The sequence below is a fragment of the Oncorhynchus keta genome, chromosome 36 (genome assembly GCF_023373465.1).
Source record: "Oncorhynchus keta strain PuntledgeMale-10-30-2019 chromosome 36, Oket_V2, whole genome shotgun sequence".
NCBI classification, from domain to species: domain Eukaryota; kingdom Metazoa; phylum Chordata; class Actinopteri; order Salmoniformes; family Salmonidae; genus Oncorhynchus; species Oncorhynchus keta.
In genome coordinates, this window is record NC_068456.1 from 3,361,637 (window position 1) to 3,385,458 (window position 23,822).

At 43.3% G+C, this 23,822-nt stretch overlaps 1 protein-coding gene across 8 annotated transcripts in view; it reads right to left on the reverse strand.

Moving 5' to 3' along the window:
* LOC118369468 (LIM domain-binding protein 1) overlaps positions 1 to 23,822 on the reverse strand; it is a 48,554-nt gene that overhangs the window by 12,384 nt on the left and 12,348 nt on the right. For 7 of the 8 annotated variants that reach the window (XM_035753864.2, XM_035753868.2, XM_035753865.2 and 4 more), the window contains exons 3-8: positions 3,544 to 3,649; positions 3,392 to 3,436; positions 3,180 to 3,255; positions 2,944 to 3,046; positions 2,634 to 2,806; positions 2,314 to 2,436 (exon numbers count right to left, since the gene is read on the reverse strand). In XM_035753864.2, coding sequence (XP_035609757.2) covers positions 2,314 to 2,436; positions 2,634 to 2,806; positions 2,944 to 3,046; positions 3,180 to 3,255; positions 3,392 to 3,436; positions 3,544 to 3,649 — 626 coding nt within the window. Of the gene's footprint in view, positions 1 to 2,313; positions 2,437 to 2,633; positions 2,807 to 2,943; positions 3,047 to 3,179; positions 3,256 to 3,391; positions 3,437 to 3,543; positions 3,650 to 7,140; positions 7,458 to 23,822 lie in introns of those variants that run through there. The other variant, XM_035753866.2, reaches the window with a different exon arrangement.

A 23,822-nucleotide genomic window follows, 5' to 3' on the forward strand; every position in this document is an offset into this window, starting at 1 on the left:
ACCTGATTAGGGCGTCCACCCACCGTGCTCAGAATGACAGAAATCACATTTAGATTATGGTCATTCATATTAACAGAACATGCAGGCCAAGGAGCCAACGATGTGCAGTCCTTCTTACTGAAATCTGATGCGTACTTTGAAGATGTTAGAATAACTGTCCACATTTACTGTGTGGCAACCCAGGGGCCAGCAGGGAGCTACAAAGGAAGGAGCAGGACCATGGTCAGCACCAGAGGGCTAGAGAGGCCAAGTTGAGTCAGCACCATGGACAGCTCTACAGGCACCAACTGAGGCTGGTGATCCAACACTAATACTACCCAGTCCAGGTGATACAAACCAATTGGCACCTGGAATTGGTCCCACCTGTCCCTCGTTAACCCAAATGAGTATAAGTAGAGGTGCAGTTACTCGGGCGCTTGAGCAGACAGGCAGAAGGTATGCCTAGACCTTAGAAGAACTGGAGAAGAGGACCCATTCCCAGGCAGCATGCCACCTGGTGCAAGTTGAGAACAAGTATTGAAACACTGGACTCATCGCTCTCTTTAGTTGTTCATTACCACAGGCGGTCCGAGGAGCCGCCACGCTGAACACCAAGTGACCCACCCGTTACTTGAGACGCCTTTCAGTCATTTCTCCCCATTCCCCCCAAAATTTAGTAAGGAACAACTTTTTCAAACTTTTGTTTGAGCACAGCAAAATGGTCTCCCACGGTCTTATTTTATTGTGAGTTTCACCTCTGACTCCCCTGGGCAGCCATATTTTCTTCAGCCAACAAGACGAGTAACGGCAAAATCACTAGCCTACATGAATCTACTATGCCCCAATGGAAGTTAACCTATTCTATTGGTAGGTTAAACAGACTCTGGGACCGTTGTGGGAGGATAGACTAGCCTATGTAGCCTGATGCAACAGATCAGAACGTTTAGCTTAAAATGTTGCTCAACTATTATTTCTTCACATTATTAGCACAGCAATGTCCATTCCATAGTGGGGATAAGACCATTGTCAAAGCACACGCAAGCTGTTTCATGCGACAGATGAAAATATCAGTTAGACATTTTGAAAAGAGAGGAAATCTAATAATATGCAACAATTAGCATGGGTTGCTAATATGACTAGGATTGTGCCTTTAGGCGACTGGACAATGAAAGAAAGTTTATATAAAATAATTGCCTCCACGGATATGGTCTGATTTTGGGTAGGCTACTTTGAAGCAAGGTAAGACATGTCTCAATACGTAGTCAAATGTATGTTGAAGCACCTTTGGCAGCGATTACAGCCTCGAGTCTTCTTGGGTAGGACGCTACAAGCTTGGCACACCTGTATTTGGGAAGTTTCTCCCATTCTTCTCTGCAGATCCTGTCAAACTCCGTCAAGTTGGATGGGGAGCGTTGCTTGCACAGCTATTTCTAAGTCTCTCCAGAGATGTTCGATCGGGTTCAAGTCCGGACCACTCAAGGACTTGTCCTGAAGCCACTCCTGCGTTGTCCTGTTGGAAGGTGAACCGTCGCCCCAGTCTGAGCGCTTTGGAGCAGGTTTTCATTTAAGGATCTCTGTAATTTGCTCTGTTTATCTTCGCCTCAATCCTGATTAGTCTCCATCGACCTCATGGCTTGCTCTGACATGCACTGTCAACTGTGGGACCTTATGTAGACAGGTGTGTGCCAAGTCATGTCCAATCAATTGAATTTACCATAGATGGACTCCAAGTTGTAGAAACATGATCAAGGTTGATCAATGGAAACAGGAAGCACCTGAGCTCAATTTCATGTCTCAAAGCAAAGGGTCTGAATACTTACCTTATTTACATGTGTTTTTTAAAATTTTTATACATTTGTAAAAATGTCTGTCATTGTGTGTAGATTGCTGAGGATATTTTTTTATTTAATGAATTTTAGAATAAGGCTGTAACTTAACAAAATGTGAACAAAGTCAAGGGGTCTGAATACTTTCCGAAGGCACTATGTTTTCAAAATGCATACTGCTTCCAGCTCAGTGTAAGGTGGTGTGACGCAACGATGAAGCCCAACTTCCGTTGCCTATGCATTTGTTTGAGATTCTGTAGCAGAAGCTCTAGCGCTGCCTGACAGAGATTCCGCTCAAAAGCTCTGTATGCTGAAACATAACGAATATACAAACAAAATTATGCAAATTAACCTATAGACCAATAAGCATGACCGATCGACTCGTATTTCCATAAATGATTTCACAATAGGATTTCTCTCTTCTTCTCAGGGACAATTGGCCGGTGCCAATTTAACATCTACTGACCAACCGCCTGCTAACGGAAACTCTGGTGTGTGTGCGACTCACGTGCATGGCCAGTATGCTGCGAGGCAGGACTTCTCTGTGTTGTCTGATGCTAAAATGCCACGTCTTGATCCTCATCATGTCGTCAAACATGAACTCCAGGTACAGACGGCCCTCCACACACACCTAAAGGAGAGAGAGGTTAGAGGTCCAACACCTAGAGCAAGGTATGGTTTCTTATCATACAGTGCACAGAAAATAGGGGGAGAAAGACAAATACATGTTTGGATTTGTAAATGAAAGGTGGAGTTGTGGAATTGTAAGTGGGGAATGTAATGTGTATTTGCAAATGTTCAAATGTACCAGAAAGTGTATTTTCGTACCTGTGTGAACATGGGCTTGCCGTTCTGTGTAACCATGGTGCACTGGTCACAGTCCAGAGACACAAAGTTCGTGTGGAAGGACTCTTTAGGGTGCTTCAATGTGTAGAACAGCTCAGTGGCGCCGCCTTCAAAGATACTCCGGAAGTACCGCGGGATCAATGTCCGGCCGATAGCTAGGAAGAGGATACATTTACTGTTTCAATAAAATTATTTCGTATCAAATGCAGATTAACACGTTATGGTTAGAGGGTGAAATCTATGCAATCCCATAATAAAGCATAGCCGCCCTGGAATTCAAAATATGTCGTACTGTATCGTTTAGGCCCGTCCTCCAGACAAAAGGTGATGGTGAGCATGGCATCATCCTCAAAGAACTCTGTGGTGAAGGCATCCCACCAGAGATTGTCACAGTCCTACAACACACAAGCAAATCAGTCCAACAGTAGAGGGGAGAGAAGATATTCCCACCATCAGTGAATCAATCATTCAATAAATCAATCTCCCACCACAGACTAAGTGCACAGCCAAATCGCCATCATCGCCCACCTCTGTCCAGTTTTGTAGCCGTTTGTTGAGCTCAAATATCCTGTAGTCTGTCTGGTTGCCGTATGGTGTTGGTCTTCTGCAACAGGCCAGAGCAGGGTCAGTTCAGATGGACTGGACTTAACAACTTTTTTCTAATTAAAACATTTGCTCTAACACTATTTTGAGGCCTGGGGGTCAAGGTTGATGCTGTGATCGTCAGTCGTTGTACTCACCCCATGCCAGGCTCTAGGTATGACGGGGGGTACATTGGTGTTGGCCTGCAGACGGAAAGACAAGTACAAATTAAAACAACCCAGTACTATATAGGTACTAATAGTAATGTACTAACAGTACGAGTTAAGTTGCAAATGCGTGCGTGTCCTACCCTACGTCCCTGTCCAGCATGGTGCCGGGGTGGAAGGGGGGGAAGGCACTGCCGTTAGGGCCGGGCTCCTTGGGGGAGTACAGCTTGAACGACTTAGACGAACAGCCTAGAGAGAGAGAAAGAGAGATTGAGCGATTTGTACAAACTGATTACAGCCTGATTACACAGACCGTGCTCACAAAAAGAATCTACCAATGAATTGCAGCCTCGCACCAACACACTCCACCATTAAGCCAGCTACAGCCAACTCATTTACTTGCTTGTTTTTGCCCCTCCATGTGTGAAAGCAGACTATTAGACAAATATGCATCTTTAAATCGTATTTACTCTACCAGGTAGGTTGACTGAAATAAATTCCTTTATAGCATATTTCAGAGTACAGATGAGAAAACAGGTTAAAAAAAGTTGACTACATTATGGAAATTTTACCAATATTGTATTTTCTTGTGTGCAAATAAATACAAACCAATCATATGCCCTCAGCCATTGCCAAAAGCTATGCAATCTGGTTGACTGAAACTACTTAGACTTTTGTATCCTACTTTGTAGTAAAAACAACATTAAACTAGGCAAATATAAAAAGGCCAAATGTAGTCTACTTCAAAATACACACATGCTAGGTAAATAAGCCATTTCATGCTCAAATTGACCTTAATATGGAATTGCTCTAAATCTCTCTTTATAAACAGGGTAAATCAAGATGTAGCCTAGGTCTATTCATGATACAGATTAATGCATGTTATTCAATACGAGTGTGTGAATGCATTGAGCTATCGAACTTGTTTTCACTGATTTTGTGGGGCTACAGATCCCTTCCATGTAGGACTTATTCTATTGTACTTAACATTTCCATAGAAGCAGTCTTTTATAAAAGTGTGCGCTGTCTCTAAGAAGGCAATGATGTCATTTGTGAGGCAGAACATGGCGGTGGATTCTGGCTTTGTGGGTGGCTATGGAATATAGGGGAAACCAGGCAGGAGGGAAATTAAGTTAATGAGTTTATGGTGGCGAGATAGACAAAGTGAATGAGACAAAGTGAATGAGTCAAGTTTTGGGTGAAAATCAGCTTTGAAATGTGCATATTTTTCGTTATACTTGCATATTATCACAAAGAAAGAAAGTACTAGGGTAGTGAATTTGTGTTGCTTCAGCTGTAAGCTAGCAAGTAAAGTTAGCCTTCAATTAAAGCTAGTATCGTCTTGCGTTGTAAAAGTGTTCTAGCCTGTGTGAACATTGTTTTGCCAACAGTAATTCTTACATGCCATGTTGCATTATTCAAGTGTTAATTTATGTGCAGCATGAGTCAGGGGCTAACGCAGCCCAGACAGTACCAAACAGCTTTTTAAAATAAAAAAACATACAGAAGTTTCAGTATACCATATAACACTAAGCCCCTCTCTTGCATACAGCAGCCTAAAAGCATGTGATCACAGTCCTGTTGTGTGTGTGTGTGTGTGGTGTCCTGTCCTGCCCATCCCCCACCCCGCCCTCTAGCTTGCTGTGGTGTAACCCTTCTCCTGCCTAGATCTGTGCATACTGAAACACTCAGGCCTTCATTACAACGCTGCTGTAACTAAACACCCCATCTAAGGCTTACTGAATTTGAAGACAAAGAAACACTGCATTGAACCTCAACCTGTATTCAATAACATCCCATCTCCATCTGTAGAAGTAAGGCTGGAATAAAAAAAATAGGCTACTCTCTGTGGCCTACTTCGTCAACAACGGGGGAGTGGGGGGGGCGTAGAGAGAGATTAGAGAGGGAGAGATGGGGTTATGTGCACTGTCCTGAGCTGTCTGCCCTCCTTCCTCTCTAGTGCACAACTCAGCCAGCCTAGGTCATTATAAAAGGCATCCAAATGCTTCCCAGCCAACACTGTTCGGAAGAGTTTGCATATATTATGGCATTTTGGGTTTGGCTGTTCGGCTCACTTTTTTAAGGCAAGCTGAAGTCTACGCCCCTTCCTCTGTGATTGGTCAACAGTAGGGATTCTTAAATAAAGTATTGTTTTTAAACGAGAGACGACTCGTTTTCAAATACCCTTTTCATTGAGAAATACGGCACCAAAATTCTCATTTCGATGTGAAATTGCACGAAAAATATCTCCTCTGCAAAAACATCCAAATTAATAACAGATATCTTGAGTTATCATAGATTAATTCGGACTATTTTGAGGATCTGGCTACGGCTTCTCAATATGGACAAACAGTACTACTGCCGCTTTTTTCTCGTTTTTCAAGGGAAGGTCTTTTACGGGAGTATGCAAGTACACATGTTCGGCTAGCCGAGTTTAACTCGGCACCAGCCGAACTGAAGCATGCTGAGGCCTTAACACAGGAAAAACGATAGCTTCTACTACAACAACTCTAATATGCTCCCAAAAGCAGAATCCTGCATCTCACCAATAAAGCATTGTTTGGAGAACAACATTACCCATATCATATACCCCCCCCCATAGCCCCTCCCAAAAATGCACACAAATCCCCCTTGTTTCACTGCACCCCAGAGAGGCCGTCTATCCTCCCCTCTCCGGCCCTTCTCTACAGGGTTCACTGTAGTTCTATTGGCATGACATTTGACCTGGCAGCAACCCCAAACCCTGGTACACCAGATGGTACACCAGACATCCCCCTGTATACACTCAGCCTTTCTCTAGGCTAGCCAGGTACGTCATATTAAATTACTCATTAATCATCCTACAATCAATAAAAATACTTTTCATTGCAGACTGGCTTCAAGCCTTCAACCTCTGCATATAGCCATGCCAACATGAGAATAGAATGGATAAGCAGTTGGTGGCATCCACTCACTCTACTCTGGGGTCAATCCTGTCTTTATGACAAGATGTAGATGGATGGCATCAGTCCAAGATTCCAGAGATCTGGGGCAGAAGCATAGAGTAACACTGGAGGAGCATCATGTCACTGTCTGAGAGATGTCATATATAGAGGAGTCACAGACAATATTCTCCTATATTCCCCAGATGACACACACTATCCAATGAAAACGCCATTGACCTATCTTGGAGTGGGTGAAGTTGCCTCTACTACTAGAGAAACTGATCTACGGCCTGTTTTGAATTTTCCACTCAAAGAGATTTGGATGAGCTTATACTCTATCTGTAGTCTGGGGGTTATGATTGATTAGAATGAGATTTGAATAACAAAACAACAATCGCCAATTGACATTTGCTCAATTAAACACACCGAAAGACAGCATTGAGCCTAGTACAGATTACGTTAGTTAAACATCGAAGTGACAGGGCTGAGAAGCTCGCAGCCAACTACATGAAGTCTTCATTAATTGTCTAATCTTGATGAATACTGACGCGTGAGATCAGTTGAACACAAGGTTTGACTGGATGCTGATAGCATGCTAGCTACAACAGCAAGATTGCCTGTGTTGACCAGTGGCAGTGAAGTTAGCTAGCTGTGGCGTTAGCCATCTGACGTTAACTGTTAAGGAACTAAGTACGTTAGCTAGCCGCACGAGCCGCATTCGAAATTTCACGTTTGCATCCTAATAATCCATTGCTACTTAAAATTGCAACAAGACTAGTACCCAGAGTTAATTGCGAACACTTCAAGCCACCATACCTGCACCGAATGGTTAAACGAAACGCGGTGGGGGGGGGGTTTCCAACACCACTGCTCGGTTAGCAGGCTAGCTTGAATGCTAGCTGTCCCAATTTGAAGCACCTTCAGGCTCAGCTTTAAAAAAATAGCCGTTACTTCAGTGCTCCTCCGAAACAAAAAGAAAAGCAAAACAAAAAAGTGGCAATAATCAGTACTTTCTCAGGTGCGTTATTTTTACTCCTCCGAGGTAGCGTTTTTTTTTAGCAACACAGTTGTTGAGAAGTGGTGAAGGAGCCAACCCCTTTGTTCCTAGCCAGCAGCGAACAATGTCCCCCCCCCCAGTCTCGGCACTTGCTCTTCTTCGATGAAGTTTAACAGCGGTTGGCAACTAATAAATATTGCATTACCGCCACCTACTAGACTGGAGTACAACTCCCTTGTACTTTGCTTGAAAAAACAAAGGAATAAACAAATACCCTACCATCGAACACTACGCTCACAAAAAAACAACTTTAAAAAATACCACCCAACTCCATTATATAAATCTACGTAGTCCTACCTCAGGCCAACAATCTGAAAGGATGGGACACCACCACTTACCACACTCTGTACATCAGAGGAGTTATAGTCTCGCACACCCAAATACCACTGCAGCTGCCTAACACCAGTCTCAACGTCAACAGTGAAGAGGTGACCCCGTGATGCTGACCGTCTAGGCAGAGACTGGTGTTTTGCAGGTACTATTTAATGAAGCTGCCTGTTGAGGACTAGACACTAATGAGGCGGCAGCGTTGGACAAGTAACCGAAAGCTTGCAAGTTCGAATCCCCTAGCTGACAAGGTAAAAATCTGTTGTTCTGCCCCTGAACAAGGCAGTTAACCCACTGTTCCTAGGCCGTCATTGAAAATAAGAATTTGTTCTTAACTGACTTGCCTAGTTAAATAAAAGGTCAAATTAAAAAATAATGTACTTGACCTCTTGCTCAGTTGTGCACCGGGGCCTCCCACCCCTCTTTCTATTCTGGTTAGAGACGGTTTGCGCTGTTCTGTGAAGAGAGTAGTACACAGCGTTGTATGAGATCTTCAGTTTCTTGGAAATTTCTCACATGGAATAGCCTTAATTTCTCAGAACAAGAATAGACAGTTGAGTTTCAGAAGAAAGTTATTTGTTTCTGGCCACTTTGAGCCTATTTATTTATTTTACCTTTATTTAACTAGGCAAGTCAGTAAAGAACAAATTCTTATTTTCAATGACGGCCTAGGGACAGTGGGTTAACTGCCTAGTTCAGGGGCAGAATGACAGATTTGTACCTTGTCAGCTCGGGGAGTTGAACTTGCAACCTTTCGGTTATTAGTTCAACGCTCTAACCACTAACCCACAAATGCTGATGCTCCAGATTTTATTTTGATTTTATTTCACCTTTATTTAATCAGGTAGGCTAGTTGATAACAAGTTCTCATTTGCAACTGCGACCTGGCCAAGATAAAGCATAGCAGTGTGAACAGACAACAACACAGATTTACACATGGAGTAAACAATAAACAAGTCAATAACATAGTAGGAAAAAAATAATCTATATACATTGTGTGCAAAAGGCATGAGGAGGTAGGTAATAAATAGGCCATAGGAGTGAATAATTACAATTTAGCAGATTAACACTGGAGTGATAAATGATCAGATGAACATGTGCAGGTAGAGATACTGGTGTGCAAAAGAGCAGAAAAGTAAATAAAATAAAAACAGTATGGGGATGAGGTAGGTAAATTGGGTGGGCTATATACCGATGGACTATGTACAGCTGCTGCGATCGGTTAACTGCTCAGATAGCAGATGTTTAAAGTTGGTGAGGGAGATAAGTCTCCAACTTCAGAGATTTTTGCAATTCGTTCCAGTGGCAGGCAACAGAGAACTGGAAGGAAAGGCGGCCAAATGAGGTTTTGGCTTTAGGGATGATCAGTGAGATACACCTGCTGGAGCGCGTTGCCATCGTGACCAGTGAACTGAGATAAGGCGGAGCTTTACCGAGCATAGACTTGTAGATGACCTGGAGCCAGTGGGTCTAGCAACGAACATGTAGCGAGGGCCAGCCGACAAGAGCATACAGGTCGCAGTGGTGGGTGGTGTATGGAGCTTTCGTAACAAAACGGATGGCACTGTGATAAACTGCATCCAGTTTGTTGAGTAGAGTATTGAAAGCTATTTTGTAGATCACATCGCCGAAGTCGAGGATCGGTAGGATAGTCAGTTTTACGATGGTAAGTTTTGCGGCGTGAGTGAAGGAGGCTTTGTTGCGAAATAGAAAGCCGACTCTAGATTTGATTTTGGGTTGGAGATGTTTGATATGAGTCTGGAAGGAGAGTTTATAGTCTAGCCAGACACCTAGGTACTTATAGATGTCCACATATTCTAGGTCGGAACCATCCAGGGTGGTGATGCTAGTCGGACGGGCGGGTGCAGGCAGCAAACGGTTGAAAAGCATGCATTTGGTTTTACTAGCATTTAAGAGCAGTTGGAGGCCACGGAAGTAGTGCTGTATGGCATTGAAGCTCGTTTGGAGGTTAGATAGCACAGTGTCCAAGGAAGGGCCAGAAGTATACAGAATGGTGTCGTCTGCGTAGAGGTGGATCAGGGAATCGCCCGCAGCAAGAGAAACATCATTGATATATACAGAGAAAAGAGTCGGCCCGAGAATTTAACACTGTGGTACCCCCATAGAGACTGCCAGAGGACCGGACAATATGCCCTCCGATTTGACACACTGAACTCTGTCTGCAAAGTAGTTGGTGAACCAGGCAATGCAGCCATTTGAAAAACCGAGGCTACTGAGTCTGCCGATAAGAATATGGTGATTGACAGTGTCGAAAGGTTTGGCTAGGTCGATGAAGACGGCTGCACAGTACTGTCTTTTATCAATGGCGGTTATGATATCATTTAGTACCTTGAGCGTGGCTGAGGTGCACCCGTGACTGGCTCGGAAACCAGATTGCACAGTGGAGAAGGTACGGTGGGATTGGAGATGGTCAGTGATCTGTTTGTTGACTTGGCTTTCGAAGACCTTAGATAGGCAGGGCAGGATGGATAGAGGTCTGTAACAGTTTGGGTCCAGGGTGTCTCCCCCTTTGAAGAGGGAGATGACCGCGGCAGCTTTCCAATCCTTGGGGATCTCAGATGATACGAAGGAGAGTTTGAACAGGCTGGTAATAGGGGTTGCGACATTGGCGGCGGACAGTTTCAGAAATAGAGGGTCCAGATTGTCAAGCCCAGCTGATTTGTATGGGTCTAGGTTTTGCAGCGCTTTCAGAACAACTGCTATCTGGATTTGGGTAAAGAAGAAAATGGGGAGGCGTGGGTGAGTAGCTGCGGGGGGGCGGAGCTGTTGGCCGAGGTTGGAGTAGCCAGGAGGGAGGCATGGCCAGCCGTTGAGAAGTTTTCGATTGTCACGGATTTATCGGTGGTGACCGTGTTACCTAGCCTCAGTGCAGTGGGCAGCTGGGAGGAGGTGCTCTTGTTCTCCATGGACTTTACAGTGTCCCAGAACTTTTGTGAGTTAGAGCTACAGGATGCAAATTTCTGCTTGAAAAAGCTGGCCTTTGATTTCCTGACTGACTGCGTGTATTGGTTCCTGACTTCCCTGAATAGTTGCATATCGCGGGGACTATTCGATGCTATTGCAAGTAGTCTAAAGAAAGGCCCGTTTTATTGCTTCTTTAATCAGAACAACAGTTTTCAGCTGTGCTAACATAATTGAAAAAGGGTTTTCTAATTATCAATTAGCCTTTTAAAATGATGAACTTGGATTAGCTAACACAACCTGCCATTGGAACACAGGAGTGATGGTTGCTGATAAATGGGCCTCTATACACCTATGTAGATATTTTGTTTTATGGAATAAGCCGTTTCCAGCTACAATAGTAATTTACAACATTAACAATGTCGAAACTGTATTTCTGATCAAGTTATTTTAAAATGGACAAAGAAATTAGCTTTTCTTTCAAAAACAAGGACATTTATAAGTGACCCCAAACTTCTGAACTGTAGTGTATATCCTAACATCACTTTGTTGGGAAAAGACTCAACATTTAAAGCTCAAAAGAACAGAGGACGACTCTTCCGTTTCACCACTCACGCTACCCTGTCTGCTTCACACCGAACGACGAGCATCACAAACAACGGGAATATTCCCCTTCAAGTTGGTAAACTTTTACATTTACTGCTACCCCAGTAATCACCCTTTTCTTGAAGGCAAAACAATTCACAATTCTCTCCCCCATTCGTATAATGCGGAGCGCCTTCTCCCTTTGACCAGCAGAAACACAAACAATAATCACAAGACCACTTCTGGTTACCCTCACCAATTCCACAGCACCCAACTCTCATTTCACCCACCCTGAAACCAGCAATGTAAAATCGGAAAGAAGTGAAAGATCTGATGTGCCTGAATGATGGTTGTGGGACCAGGATTGATGTAGCCATAGAGAGAGTCGGCCTTGGACCTCACTCTGGTATCTATAGTGCAATGGCAGGAATCTGTGGGGTATGGGAGGAGTCCACTGTAAGGGGTGATCATTACCCCATAGTATGCACAGTAGGACCGGAGGGAAGAGGAGGAGGTGTCTGTGGATGGAGTAGGCAGGTGGGTGTTTTGAAAGGCAAAGTGGGATCAGTTTCAGGAGCCGAGGGAGCGAGTGATGGCTCAAGTGGATAAGAGAGGGGATGTGGATCGTATGAATAACTGGGTGAGAACAGCTCCAGTTGCTGTAGCTGCTGAGGCAATACCTATGAGTAAGGAGGAGGAGGAAAGCCGTCCCATGGTTGGAGTGAGGGGCAATGGTGAGGAGTAGGAACAGGGCATCTAGAGTACTGACCAGGATGCATAACTTCCAACATCTGATTCAGTATCAGCAGGCCCAGGCGAGGAGAACTATCCGTCAGGCAGAGAGGTCACGTTGGCGACGGGTTTTGTGACACAATTGGAAGGGCGACACCCATGGGAGAAGTGTGGGGGATGATTAAGAGGATGAGAGGGGTCAGAAGAGAGTGGGATTATCCAGTGTTGAGGAGTGGGAAGGATGTGGCAGTAACAGATGAGGAGAAGGCAGAGACGATGGCCAAATAGTTTGTCGAAGTGCATAGCTCGGACAATTTGTCAGAGGAGGGTCAGAGGGTGAATGAGGGAGGGGCACCTGGATAGGAGGGAGGACGTAAATGCTGCTTTGAATGCACCATTTACCATGGCAGAGATGAAAAGGGCAATAAGTAAGGCTGGGTTAACCTCACCTGGGAAAGCTGAGGTGTGCTATGTTATCACATCTTAGTGATGAGGCACTGGATAATGTATTGGTGTTGTACAATAGAGTGTGGGAGGAGTGGAAACTACCAGGAAGCTGGAAGGAGGCCGTAGTGGTACCAATCCGTAAGCCAGGGAAGGACCCAACGAGGCCAACAAGCTATCGGCCAATAGCTTTAACATCACATGTATGTAAGATTATGGAACACGTGATTATGTAGAGGTTAACTTACTTCCTGGAGAGCAGGGGGCTAGTATCGACACATCAGAGTGGGTTCAGGAAGGGAAGGGGAACTATGGAACCAGTGCTCTGCTTAGAAGCAGAGGACAGGAAGACTCAGGTGAACAAGGAGACTGTTGTAGCTGTCCCGGTGAGGGTTGGGAAGTATATACCAGGCAGCTACCTGGTGGATAACGGTACACCGCAGGGGAGCGTGATTAGTCCTCTGTTGTTCTCAATCATGATCAATAATGTTTACTCTCAAGTACAGATGGATATTGGAAGGTAGCTATTTGCAGAAGAGAAATGATGCAAATGATGAGGTAGAACGGTGGGCATTCATGTGGGGATTCAGGTTCTCTGTAGAGAACTCAGACAGTGTTCTCTACCAGGAGGAAGATGGGAGATGAGGTATGCTTGAGGTTTTTATGGAAGAAACTTGGAGCAGGTGGGGTCATTTAGCTTCCTCGGGGTATATTTTGACACCAGACCGACCTTGGTAAAAACACATTGAAAGAGTGGTGGGAAAGTGTAAGAAGGTGCTAAATGTGATGCGCTGTCTGACGGGGAAGGAGTGGGGGGTGTTCCTCATTGAGGACCATGTGTGTTGCATTGATCTGATCTGTAATAGACTATGGCAGTAAAGGGTATGGTTCGAAGGCCGGACCTCATTGGAAAGGCTAGATGTCATACACTTTGGCAAGGGCTCGGGAATATGTAGTGGGGCGTTTCGCACCTCTCCAGTGGCTGCGCCACAGGTGGAGATGTTGGGATATGCCATTGCAAATAAGGAGACAGCAGCTGGCAATTAATTATTGGGTCAACCTACATGGGTTGTCTCATCTTACGAAAGGGATTTCACGGGCGTGCTAGGAACATGAGCGAGAACAGAATACAAGCTTTGGGTGTGTGGGGTAATACCCAGGCGAAGGAGATGGGACTGTAATGGAAGGGAGTTTTGTCCAACGGTAGCTATTCCTGTAAATCCACCATGGCCCCTCCTACCTCCAGTAGTTGATCTAGAAGTGTTGTAGAGACTATATAAAGATAGGGAGGGTGTTGATCCATCTGATTTGTTTAAGAGAAGTCTGGATACTGTGTATCAGGATTTTGTGGCATTTACACAGATGGATCAAAAGATCCAAGGACAGGACGTACTGGGTCAGCATTTGCCGTGCAGGAATGTGGAGTGGAAGTCAGAAAACGTGTTACAGATAATCTGTCTGGATATATGGCGGAGCTGATGGCCATACTGTTGGCCTTGCAGTGGGTGGAGGAAGTCAAGACAGACAGAAGTAGTTATTTGCTCTGATTCATGTGCAGTGTTGATGAGTCTGCAGTCCTTTAGGTCACGTAACAGACAAGACCTGCTTTGAGGTACTACAAACCCATTGACAATTAGACAGATGGGTATACAGATAAGATTTACTTGGATCCCAGCCCATGTGGGGGTGGAGGGGAACAAGGCAGTTGATGTACTGGCTAAACAAGCACTTAGTAGTGGGGATGTTGAAATTTCAATGAGCAAAGCAGAGGCAAAAAGCCTGATATGGACAGTGATGGTGCAGAGATGACAGGAGCAATGGAAAAGAGATACTAAGGGCAGGCATTTATTTCAAAGCACAGAGGAAAGTCGTGGAGGGGAGGGCGGCAGAAAGGGACAGAAGAGAGCAGGCAATTTTTTACTAGATTAAGGGTGGGACACAGCCGGTTGAATAAGACTATTGTGATTATTGCCGTGGAGCACGTATTGCTACATTGTAGGCAGTATCAGAGGGAAAGAGAGATGATGAGATCTAATATGGATAAGGAGGATGAGAACAGAGGAGAGACAGAGTCAGCTTTGGCAGTGCAGAGAGCCTTCGTAACACAGAGAAGAGCAGTCTCGGTTGAGTGACCCGTCTTGAAGCCTGACTGGTTAGGGTCAAGAAGATTGTTCTCGGAGAGATAATAAGAGAGTTGGTCAGAGGAAGCACGCTCAAGTGTTATTGGACAGAAAAGGAAGGGATGCCTGTCTATAGTTTTTGACGTCAAAGGGGTCTATTGTTGGCTTCTTGAGGAGGGGAGAGACTCGAGCCATTTTGAAGTCCGAGTGGATGCAGCCAGTGGTCAGGGAGGAGTTGATGAGGGAAGTGAGATATACAGTTGAAGTCTGGAAGTTTACAAACACCTTCGCCAAATACATTTAAACTCAGTTTTTCACAATGTCTGACATTTAATTCCAGTAAAAATGCCCTGTCTTAGGTCAGTTAGGATCACCACTTTAGTTTAAGAATGTGAAATGTCAGAATAATAGAGAGAGAATGATTTATTTCAGCTTTTATTTAATTCATCACATTCCCAGTAGGTCAGAAGTTTACATACACTCAATTAGTATTTGATAGCATTGCTGTTAAATTGTTTAACTTGGGTCAAACATTTCAGGTAGCCTTCCACAAGCGTCCCACAATAAGTTGTGTGAATTTTGGCCCATTCCTCCTGACAGAGCTGGTGTAACCGAGTCAGGTTAGTCGGCCTCCTTGCTCACACACACTTTTTCAGTTCTGCCCACACATTTTCTATAGGATTGAGGTCAGGGCTTTGTGATGGCCACTCCAATACCTTGACTTTGTTGTCCTTATGCCATTTTGCCATAACTTTGGAAGTATGCTTGGGGTCATTGGCCATTTGGAAGACACATTTGCGACCAAGCTTTAATGATGTCTTGAGATGTTGCTTCAATATAGCCACATAATTTTCCTGCCTCATGATGTCATCTATTTTGTGAAGTGCACCAGTCCCTCCTGCAGCAAGGCACCCCCACAACATGATGCTGCCACCCCCATGCTTCACGGTTGGGATGGTGTTCTTCGGCTTGCAAGCCTCCCCCTTTTCCTCTAAACATAACGATGGTCATTATGGCCAAACAGTTCAATTTTTGTTTCATCAGACAAGAGGACATTTCTCCAAAAAGTACCATCTTTGTCCCCATGTGCAGTTGCAAACCGTAGTCTGGCTTTTTTATGGTGGTTTTGGAGCAGTGGTTTCTGCCTTGTTGAGCGGTCTATCAGGTTATGTCGATATAGGACTCGTATTTACTGTGTATATAGATACTTTTGTAACTGTTTCCTCCAGCGTCTTCTGTACTGGGATTGATTTGCACTTTTCGCACCAAAGTACTTTAATCTCTAACAGACAGACCGCTCCTTCCTGGGCTGTATGACAGCTGCGTGGTCCCATGGGGTTTATGCTTGCGTACTATTGTTTATACAGATGTAGTACCTTCAGGCATCTGGAAATTGCTCCCAAGGATGAACCAGACTTGTGGATGTCTACAATTTTTTTTCTGAAGTCTTGGCTGATTTCTAAAAGATTTTCCCATGATGTCAAGCAAAGAGGCACTGAGTTTGAAGGTAGGCCTTGAAATACATCCACATGTACACCTCCAATTGACTCAAATGATGTCAACTAGCCTATCAGAAGCTTCTAAAGCCATGACATCATTTTCTGGAGTTTTCCAAGCTGTTTAAAGGCACAGTCAATTTAGTGTATGTAAACTTCTGACCTACTGGAATTGTGATACAGTGAATTATGAGTGAAATAATCGGTCTGTAAACAATTGTTGGAAAAATGACTTGTCACGCACAAAGTAGATGTCCTAACCGACTTGCCAAAACTATAGTTTGTTATCAAGAAATTTGTGGAGTGGTTGAAAAATACGTTTTAATGACTCCAACCTAACTGTATGTAAACCTCCGACTTTAACTGTAGGACAAGGTCTGGAGATGGGAAGAGGGGATTGGGTTGAATGTGCAAGTTGTCGGATGGACTGACATCACTAGTCGCAGGATTTCATCTGGAAAGAGAGGGGAGAAAGAGACCAAGGCATGTTTTGTGTGAGAGGGACCAGTGGACTCAATAGTCAATCGGCTGAGTGAATGAGAAGCGGATACCTTCTTTTCAAAGTGGTTGACAGTCATCTGTAGAGAGGGAGGGGAATTAGGTGTTGGAGGATTAAGGAAGAGAGAAGGTGGCAAAGAGGCAGAATCTTGATATTTTAGAGTGGTAGAAAGTGGCTTTAGCAGCTGGAAGAGAAGGTAGGGAAAGGATGATAACTTAAATGGAGAAAGATACTCCGGAAGTTTCGCCCAGCTGCCCGCAGCTATGTTCTGTGATCTCACAATGTTGTCACAGCCACGGAGCAGGAGGAGAGGGCCAAGCCGGCTGAGAGGAAAGGTTACAGTGAGAGTCGTAGGATGCGAAACAGGAGGAGAGTAGGATCAAAGAGGCAGAATCAGGAGACTGGAGGGGAGAAGGATTTAGCAGAAGGGAGAGATGATTGGATAAGAGGAGAGAGCAGTGGGCGAGAGTTAAGAGAGTTAAGATTGCGACGACACTTGACCATCTTGGTAGGGGCTGGAGGAGAGCAAGACGGAAAAGGAAACTAAGTAGTGATCAAAGACCTGGAGGGTGGTTGCAGTGAGATTAGGAGGCGAACAGCATATAGTAAAGTGGCCTGCCTTAAGTGGGAGGGGACTGGGAAATAAATTAATCGAATGTAGACGTCGGGAGGTTGAAGTCGCCCAGTACTATGAGTGGCGAATCATCGTCAGGAAATTAGCTTATCAAGGTGTCAAGCTCATTGAGGAACTCTAATGGCACCTGGTGGGCGATAGATGACAACATGGAATTCAAATGAGGAGATGGACATGAGTGGAGGAAAAGAGAAAATCTCCACTTAGGAGAAATGAGTAGCCCTATGCCACCACCATGACAACCAGATGCTCTCAGACTATGAGAGAACACATAGTAAGATGAAGAGAGCGCAGCTGAAGTAGCAGTGTTTTTGTGGGGTGACCATGTCTTCGTCAGGGCCAAAAATTCTCTTTTGATGAATAGCGGAGCTGATTTGGTGTGAAATCCTGTATCTAGAAACAATTTATCCTTGATTGCTATGTTGTTTTTTTTCCTTCCAGAGTTTCAATTAGCTCAGGAAGTGCAACGCAAAACATCTTTGTGGGAATATGTGTTCAAATGTCGCACAGTAAGTGGATCTTTTGTATTTGTAAAGTTATTTCGTGGCGATATGAAAGTAGAGTTTCGAGGTTAATCACGCAGTGATTATTAATGGTTACAGAGCGTCGGGACAGCTGTACACATTTCCCCTCTGTGTTTAACCCCCTCGAGTCAATTAACACACTGGTGTATCAATCTAAGTAACATATTAAAGCTAGAGATATTGTTGTTGTTTTTGCATTGGATGTGTCTCAATCCTCCGCATGCGCCGATGTCGTGAAAGGTGGCAGAGCTAGAGCGGTGTTGGACAGACCTTGAGACATCCTGAAAAATCGGTATTCTCACGAAAACATCCGTAGCATCTGAACGGGTTGACCTACAGAACTATTATGACCATTCTATTGACCCCTGTCAATAGAATGGTCATAATAGTTCTATAGGTCAAACCGTTCAGATGCTACGGATGTTTTCGCGAGACTCACAAACACGATGTTGGTCACAGTTTTGCTCTCGAACCCCCACAAGTGTCGGGACTCTGAAGTCTGCACCGTCGATGTGCCAACTTCAGTTTGTAGCATCCGAACCGTTTGGGCTACAAACTAACGAGACCCCAATCGTGAAAAGGGTAGATTCTCTGTTTTGCTCTTACTCGTCTGAAGGTAAAACGGTATCGGTTTAAACGTTGATTCTTACGATTTATTTATTGACCGTCTTTTTTTTGTTGCCATTTATATGTTATTTAATGCATTTATCTGGGCTATAGTAGTAAAGGCCAAATTCAATATTTTCTCAAATGTTTTTACATATTTTTGGGGGGTCCTAAAAGGCAGGCACTAGATGGCAAACAGGGCTCCGTCTTAGTACACACTCACTCATGACCAGTGATCACTAATCTGTGTTAACCCAATCCACCCAATCTCTACTCTTTAGTGGTCTGGTCAGGGAGGGAGGAAAGGTGTGAAGAAAGCTAGGAAGGAAGAAAGTTAGGAGGGATGGAAGGAGAGGGGGATGGAAGGAGAGGGGGACTGTAAGGAGCAGAGGAAAGCATATTTTTTTCTTGTTTAATGAAACAATAATGAGAATCCCACTACTAGCCTAATTCCCAGCCTGTTGTTTGTTCCATATGAGAGGCAGTCACGCCTCACTAATTGTTGCCTTCTGAAGAGGTAGGTAGAGGTAGGGGTGGAGAGGTAGAGCGAGAGACTTGATGATTCGTAGCTGTGACTGGCTTCAGAGTCACACATAATACAAGCATCAGGGTCCATTCACGCTCTAAGTCTAGCTGGAGCATCGCCATCTTGGCCAGTCTCTATCTTATCCGATCAATCAATGTTAATAATCTCAATAATGAAGTGGTGACTGTGTCATTTTAATCATGATGAAGACGTGTGATTAAAATGATCAATCAAGTGCACCCTGAAATGGTGATGATGTCTTTACATCCCATGAGAGTACAAGGGTAGACACGGGCTGGGTTTCATGGTTTGCATATTAGGTCGTGAAATTTTTACAATGGATACATTGCAAATTCATGCACAACTCTTTCTTTAAAATTGTTATGAATTCATGTAAAGGGTTCAAATTCAAGTTGTGTACTGCAATTTATTTGTTCAATATTTATAGCCTTATAGCCCACTTTGATGTACACTGTCATGTCCTCCGATGACGATGCAACACGGACTCTCTGTGTCCTCTCTCTTCCAGGTTAAAGCGAGAGACTTGTGAAAAAGCATCCCCCTCTACTGGACCGGATGAAAAACAGCTTCTCCTCTCTTTTTTTCTGTGGAACTCAATAATAGACTGTGTGATTTGATACAGCGCCTTCAATAAGTATTCAACCCCTTTATTATGATAAGCCTAAATAAGTGCAGGAGTAAAGATTTGCTTAACAAGTCACGTAATAAGTTGCATAGACTTGCTCTGTGTACATGATGTATGAATGACTACCTCATCTCTGTACCCCACGCATACAGTGATCTATCAGGTCCCTCAGTCGAGCAGTGGATTTCAAACATAGGTTCAACCATAAAGCAGGAAGGATTCCAATGCCTCGCAAAGAAGGGAACCTATAAGTAGATGGGTAAAAAAAAAAAAAAGCAGACATTGAATATGTCACACCCTGATCTGTTTCACCTGTCTTTGTGCTCGTCTCCTCCCCCCTCCAGGTGTCGCCCATCTTCCCCATTATCCCCAGTGTATTTATACCTGTGTTCTCTGTTTGTCTGTTGCCAGTTTGTTTTGTTTGTCAAGCCTAACAGCGTTTTTTCCCCATTGCTCCTGACTTTTTCTAGTTCTTGTTTTCCCGGTTTTGACCATTCTTTCTGCCCTGAGCTTTCCTGCCATCCTGTACCTTGTCCCACCACACTGGATTATTGACCTCTGCCTGCCCTGACCCTGAGACTGCTTGCCGTTCTGTACCTTTGGGACTCTGATCTGATTTACTGACCTCTGCCTGCCCGCAACCTGTCGTTTTGCCTGCCCCCTGTTCTAGTAATACACTTTTGTTACTTCGACACTGTCTGCATCTGGGTCTTTCCTAAAAATGTGATAGAATATCCCTTTAAGCAAGGTGAAGTTATATACACCTAGTCACTACAAAGAAACAGGCGTCCCTTCCTAACTCAGTTTCCAGAGAGGAAGGAAACTGCTCAGGGATTTCACCATGAGGCTAATGGTGACTTTAAAACAGTTAGTCTTGTATTAATTACATTATAATTTAGGTTATTATTGTGAGTAACTACAGAGTGAAAAGGAAGAAAGCCTGTACAGAATAAAAAATATTACAAAACATGCATCCTGTTTGCAATAAGGCACTAAAGTAAAACTGTAAAAAATGTGTCAAAGAAATGTACTTTATGTCCTGAATACAAGAGTACCACTTCATATTTTCAAGCATGGTGGGGGCTGCATCATTTTATGGGTATGCTGGTCACTGGCAATGGATTTTTTTTAGGATACACATAAATGGAATAGAGCTAACTAAGCATTGACAAAATCCTAAAGGAAAACGTTGTTCAGTCTGCTTTCCAACAGACACTGGGAGACAAATTCTACTTTTAGCAGAACAATAACCTAAAACGCTTGGCCAAATATACACTGGAGTTGTTTACCAATATGGCATTGAATGTTCCTGAATAGCCTACTTACAGTTTTGACTTAAATCGGCTTGAACTTCTATGGTAAGACTTCAAAATGTCTGTCTAGCAATGATCGACAGCCAACTAATAATAATGCACATATTGTACAATCCATTTGGAAATGATTCCGATCCCTTGATTTTTGTCCACACTTTGTTACGTTACAGCCTTGTTTTAAAATGGTTCAAATTATTTTGTTTTCCTCATTAATATAAACACAAGTTTGCCAAAAGGCACCAAAAGGTGGACTCCAATGAAGTTGTAGAAACATCTCAAGGATGATCAATGGAAACAGGATGCACCTGAGCTCAATTTCAAGTCTCATAGCAAAGGGTCTGAATAAGGTATTTCTGTTTATAATTTTTGAATTTTGTACAATCCAGGTGTGCAAAGCTCTTAGAGGCTTATCCATGAAAACTCACTGCTGTAGTCGTTGCCAAAGGCTTTTGTAACATGTTGACTCAGGGGTGTGAATACTTATCATGTAAATTATATTTCTGTATTTCATTTTCAAATAGGGCTGTCCCCGACAAAAAAAAATAATATTGGTCGACAGAGTCATCTGACCAATCGTTTGGTCGAAATGTTTCAACATATAGACACATCCTATGTGTTTTAATCAAATCAACTATATGCCCTGAGCTTGTCTGATGCTTTAAGCGCACTGTTTGATGAAAAAAATTAAGACGCACAAATAACTAGAGGGACGCAATTGATTTGCTTGTGCCTGGCCAGTGCCTGGCTACATGGAACGGTTTATTTATGTGTTAAGGCTAATTATTCAAGGGTCACTTTATTTATTTATTTATTTATTAATTACTAAAATGCTTAATTGCAATTCAAATCATGAATGGCTCATATGGAGCTGCAATACTAAGCCTGCTAATGACAATGACATTACTTATTATTATAATGAGGATCATAATAACAATAAATAATAACAATAACAATAAGGAGATTAAAAAAAGAAGGGTTAATATTATTATAAATATACACTATCGTTCCAAAGATTGGGGTCACTTAGAAATGTTCTTGATTTTGAAAGAAAAGCCATTTTTTTTGGTCCATCAAATTTATCACAAATAGTGTGTTGTAAATTGTAAATGACTAGTTGTAGCTGGAAACGGCTGATTTTTTTATGGAATATCTACATAGGTGTACAGAGGCCCATTATCAGCAACCATCACTCCTGTGTTCCAATGGCACGTTGTGTTAGCTAATCCAAGTTCATCATTTTAAAAAGGCTAACTGATCATTAGAAAACCCTTTTGCAATTATGTTAGCACTGCTGAAAACTGTTGTTCAGATTAAAGAAGCAATAAAACTAGCCTTCTTTAGACTACTTGAGTATCTGGAGCATCAGCAATTGTGGGTTCGATAACAGGCTAAAAATGGCTAGAAACAAATAACTTTCTTCTGAAACTCGTCAGTAATAATAATAATAATAATAATAAATGCCATTTAGCAGACGCTTTTATCCAAAGTGACTTACAGTCATGTGTGCATACATTCTACGTTATGGGTGGTCCCGGGAATCGAACCCACTACCCTGGCGTTACAAGCGCCATGCTCTACCAACTGAGCTACAGAAGGACATTCTTGTTCTGAGAAATTAAGGCTATTCCATGCGAGAAATTGCAAAGAAACTGAAAATCTCATACAAACGCTGTGTACTACTCCCTTCAAAGAACAGCGCAAACTGGCTCTAACCAGAATAGAAAGAGGAGTGGGAGGCCCCGGTGCACAACTGAGTAAGAGGACAAGTACATTAGTGTCTAGTATGAGAAACAGACGCCTCACAAGTCCTCGACTGGCAGCTTCATTAAATAGTACCCGTAAAACACCAGTCTCAAAGTTAACAGTGAAGACTCCGGGATGCAGGCCTTCTAGGCAGTTCAATTTCATGTTATTTTAACGGACAAAAAAAGTGCTTTTCTTTCAAAAACAAGGACATTTCTAAGTGACCCAAAACTTTTGAACGGTAGTGTAGTAATTTTTCATACAGATGTCTTGCACCCCATTATATGTCTTGCCCCACATTATACATATTTTTTGCTCGACTAAAGAAATCTCGGTCGACCAACAGCCCATCAACAAAACAATCGACTAAATGGGGATAGCTCTATTTTCAATAAATTAGCAAAAACAATTTTTTATTTACTTGTTATCATTAGGGACTTGGGTGTAGATTGGTGGAAAAAAATGCACTTTCCGAGAACTGTACATCACTGGTGAATAAAAGTCACATCAGGCTGAGAATGTAGAATACTGTAGACACACACAACTTGCCCTTTCTGTGGTTCTTTTGCTGGGATTATCTCAGAGACCGAGAAAGACACAAACAATATGGTTGTACGTGTGCATGCATGCAAGTGTGCACGTGTGTGTGTGTGTTTGCGGGAGTGTGTGTGTGTGTGCAAGCTTGCACCCGTGCGTGAGCGAGTTCTTGGAAACAGCAGGACAATGTGCTGGTATGCCAGCACAGCCTGTTAAAGCCAGTAATCCCTATGCCCTCCACTGTGCCATTGTGTGTTCAGTACAATATACGGGTTGACTAAGTACGTCATGGAAATGATGTGCGTGCATAGATATGGCCAGGTAGAGAGATACATTGATATGAATCAGATAGCTAGCAATAATGACAAGAAGCTACCATGTGGGGAAGTGTAGGTGGCTCGTCTCATCTCGTTCCTGATGCCATTTTTTGTTTTGACTGATGCCATGTCTATGCTAATATGGCTAACATCCACTACCGAGCTAACCAAAACTGTAATAATGTACTTGAAAGACAACAAGTGCTCGTTGTGCAAATGTATTTGTGTTTTCAATAAACATTTTGAGAAGAAATCCTCGACATGTTGTCAAAGGTCTAAGCCAACCCTGTCTGTTTAACTCCAGTTAAGCACGCGTTGGTTATGGTTATGTTGCTATAGGGGCCACTAAATATATATAAAATGATGTGGACAAGCCTTCAAATTTTGGGATTCGATCGGCTATTTTGCTGACCGGTGTACAAACTCGAGCACACTGCCGTAGAATCTCCATAGACAAACATTGGCAGTAC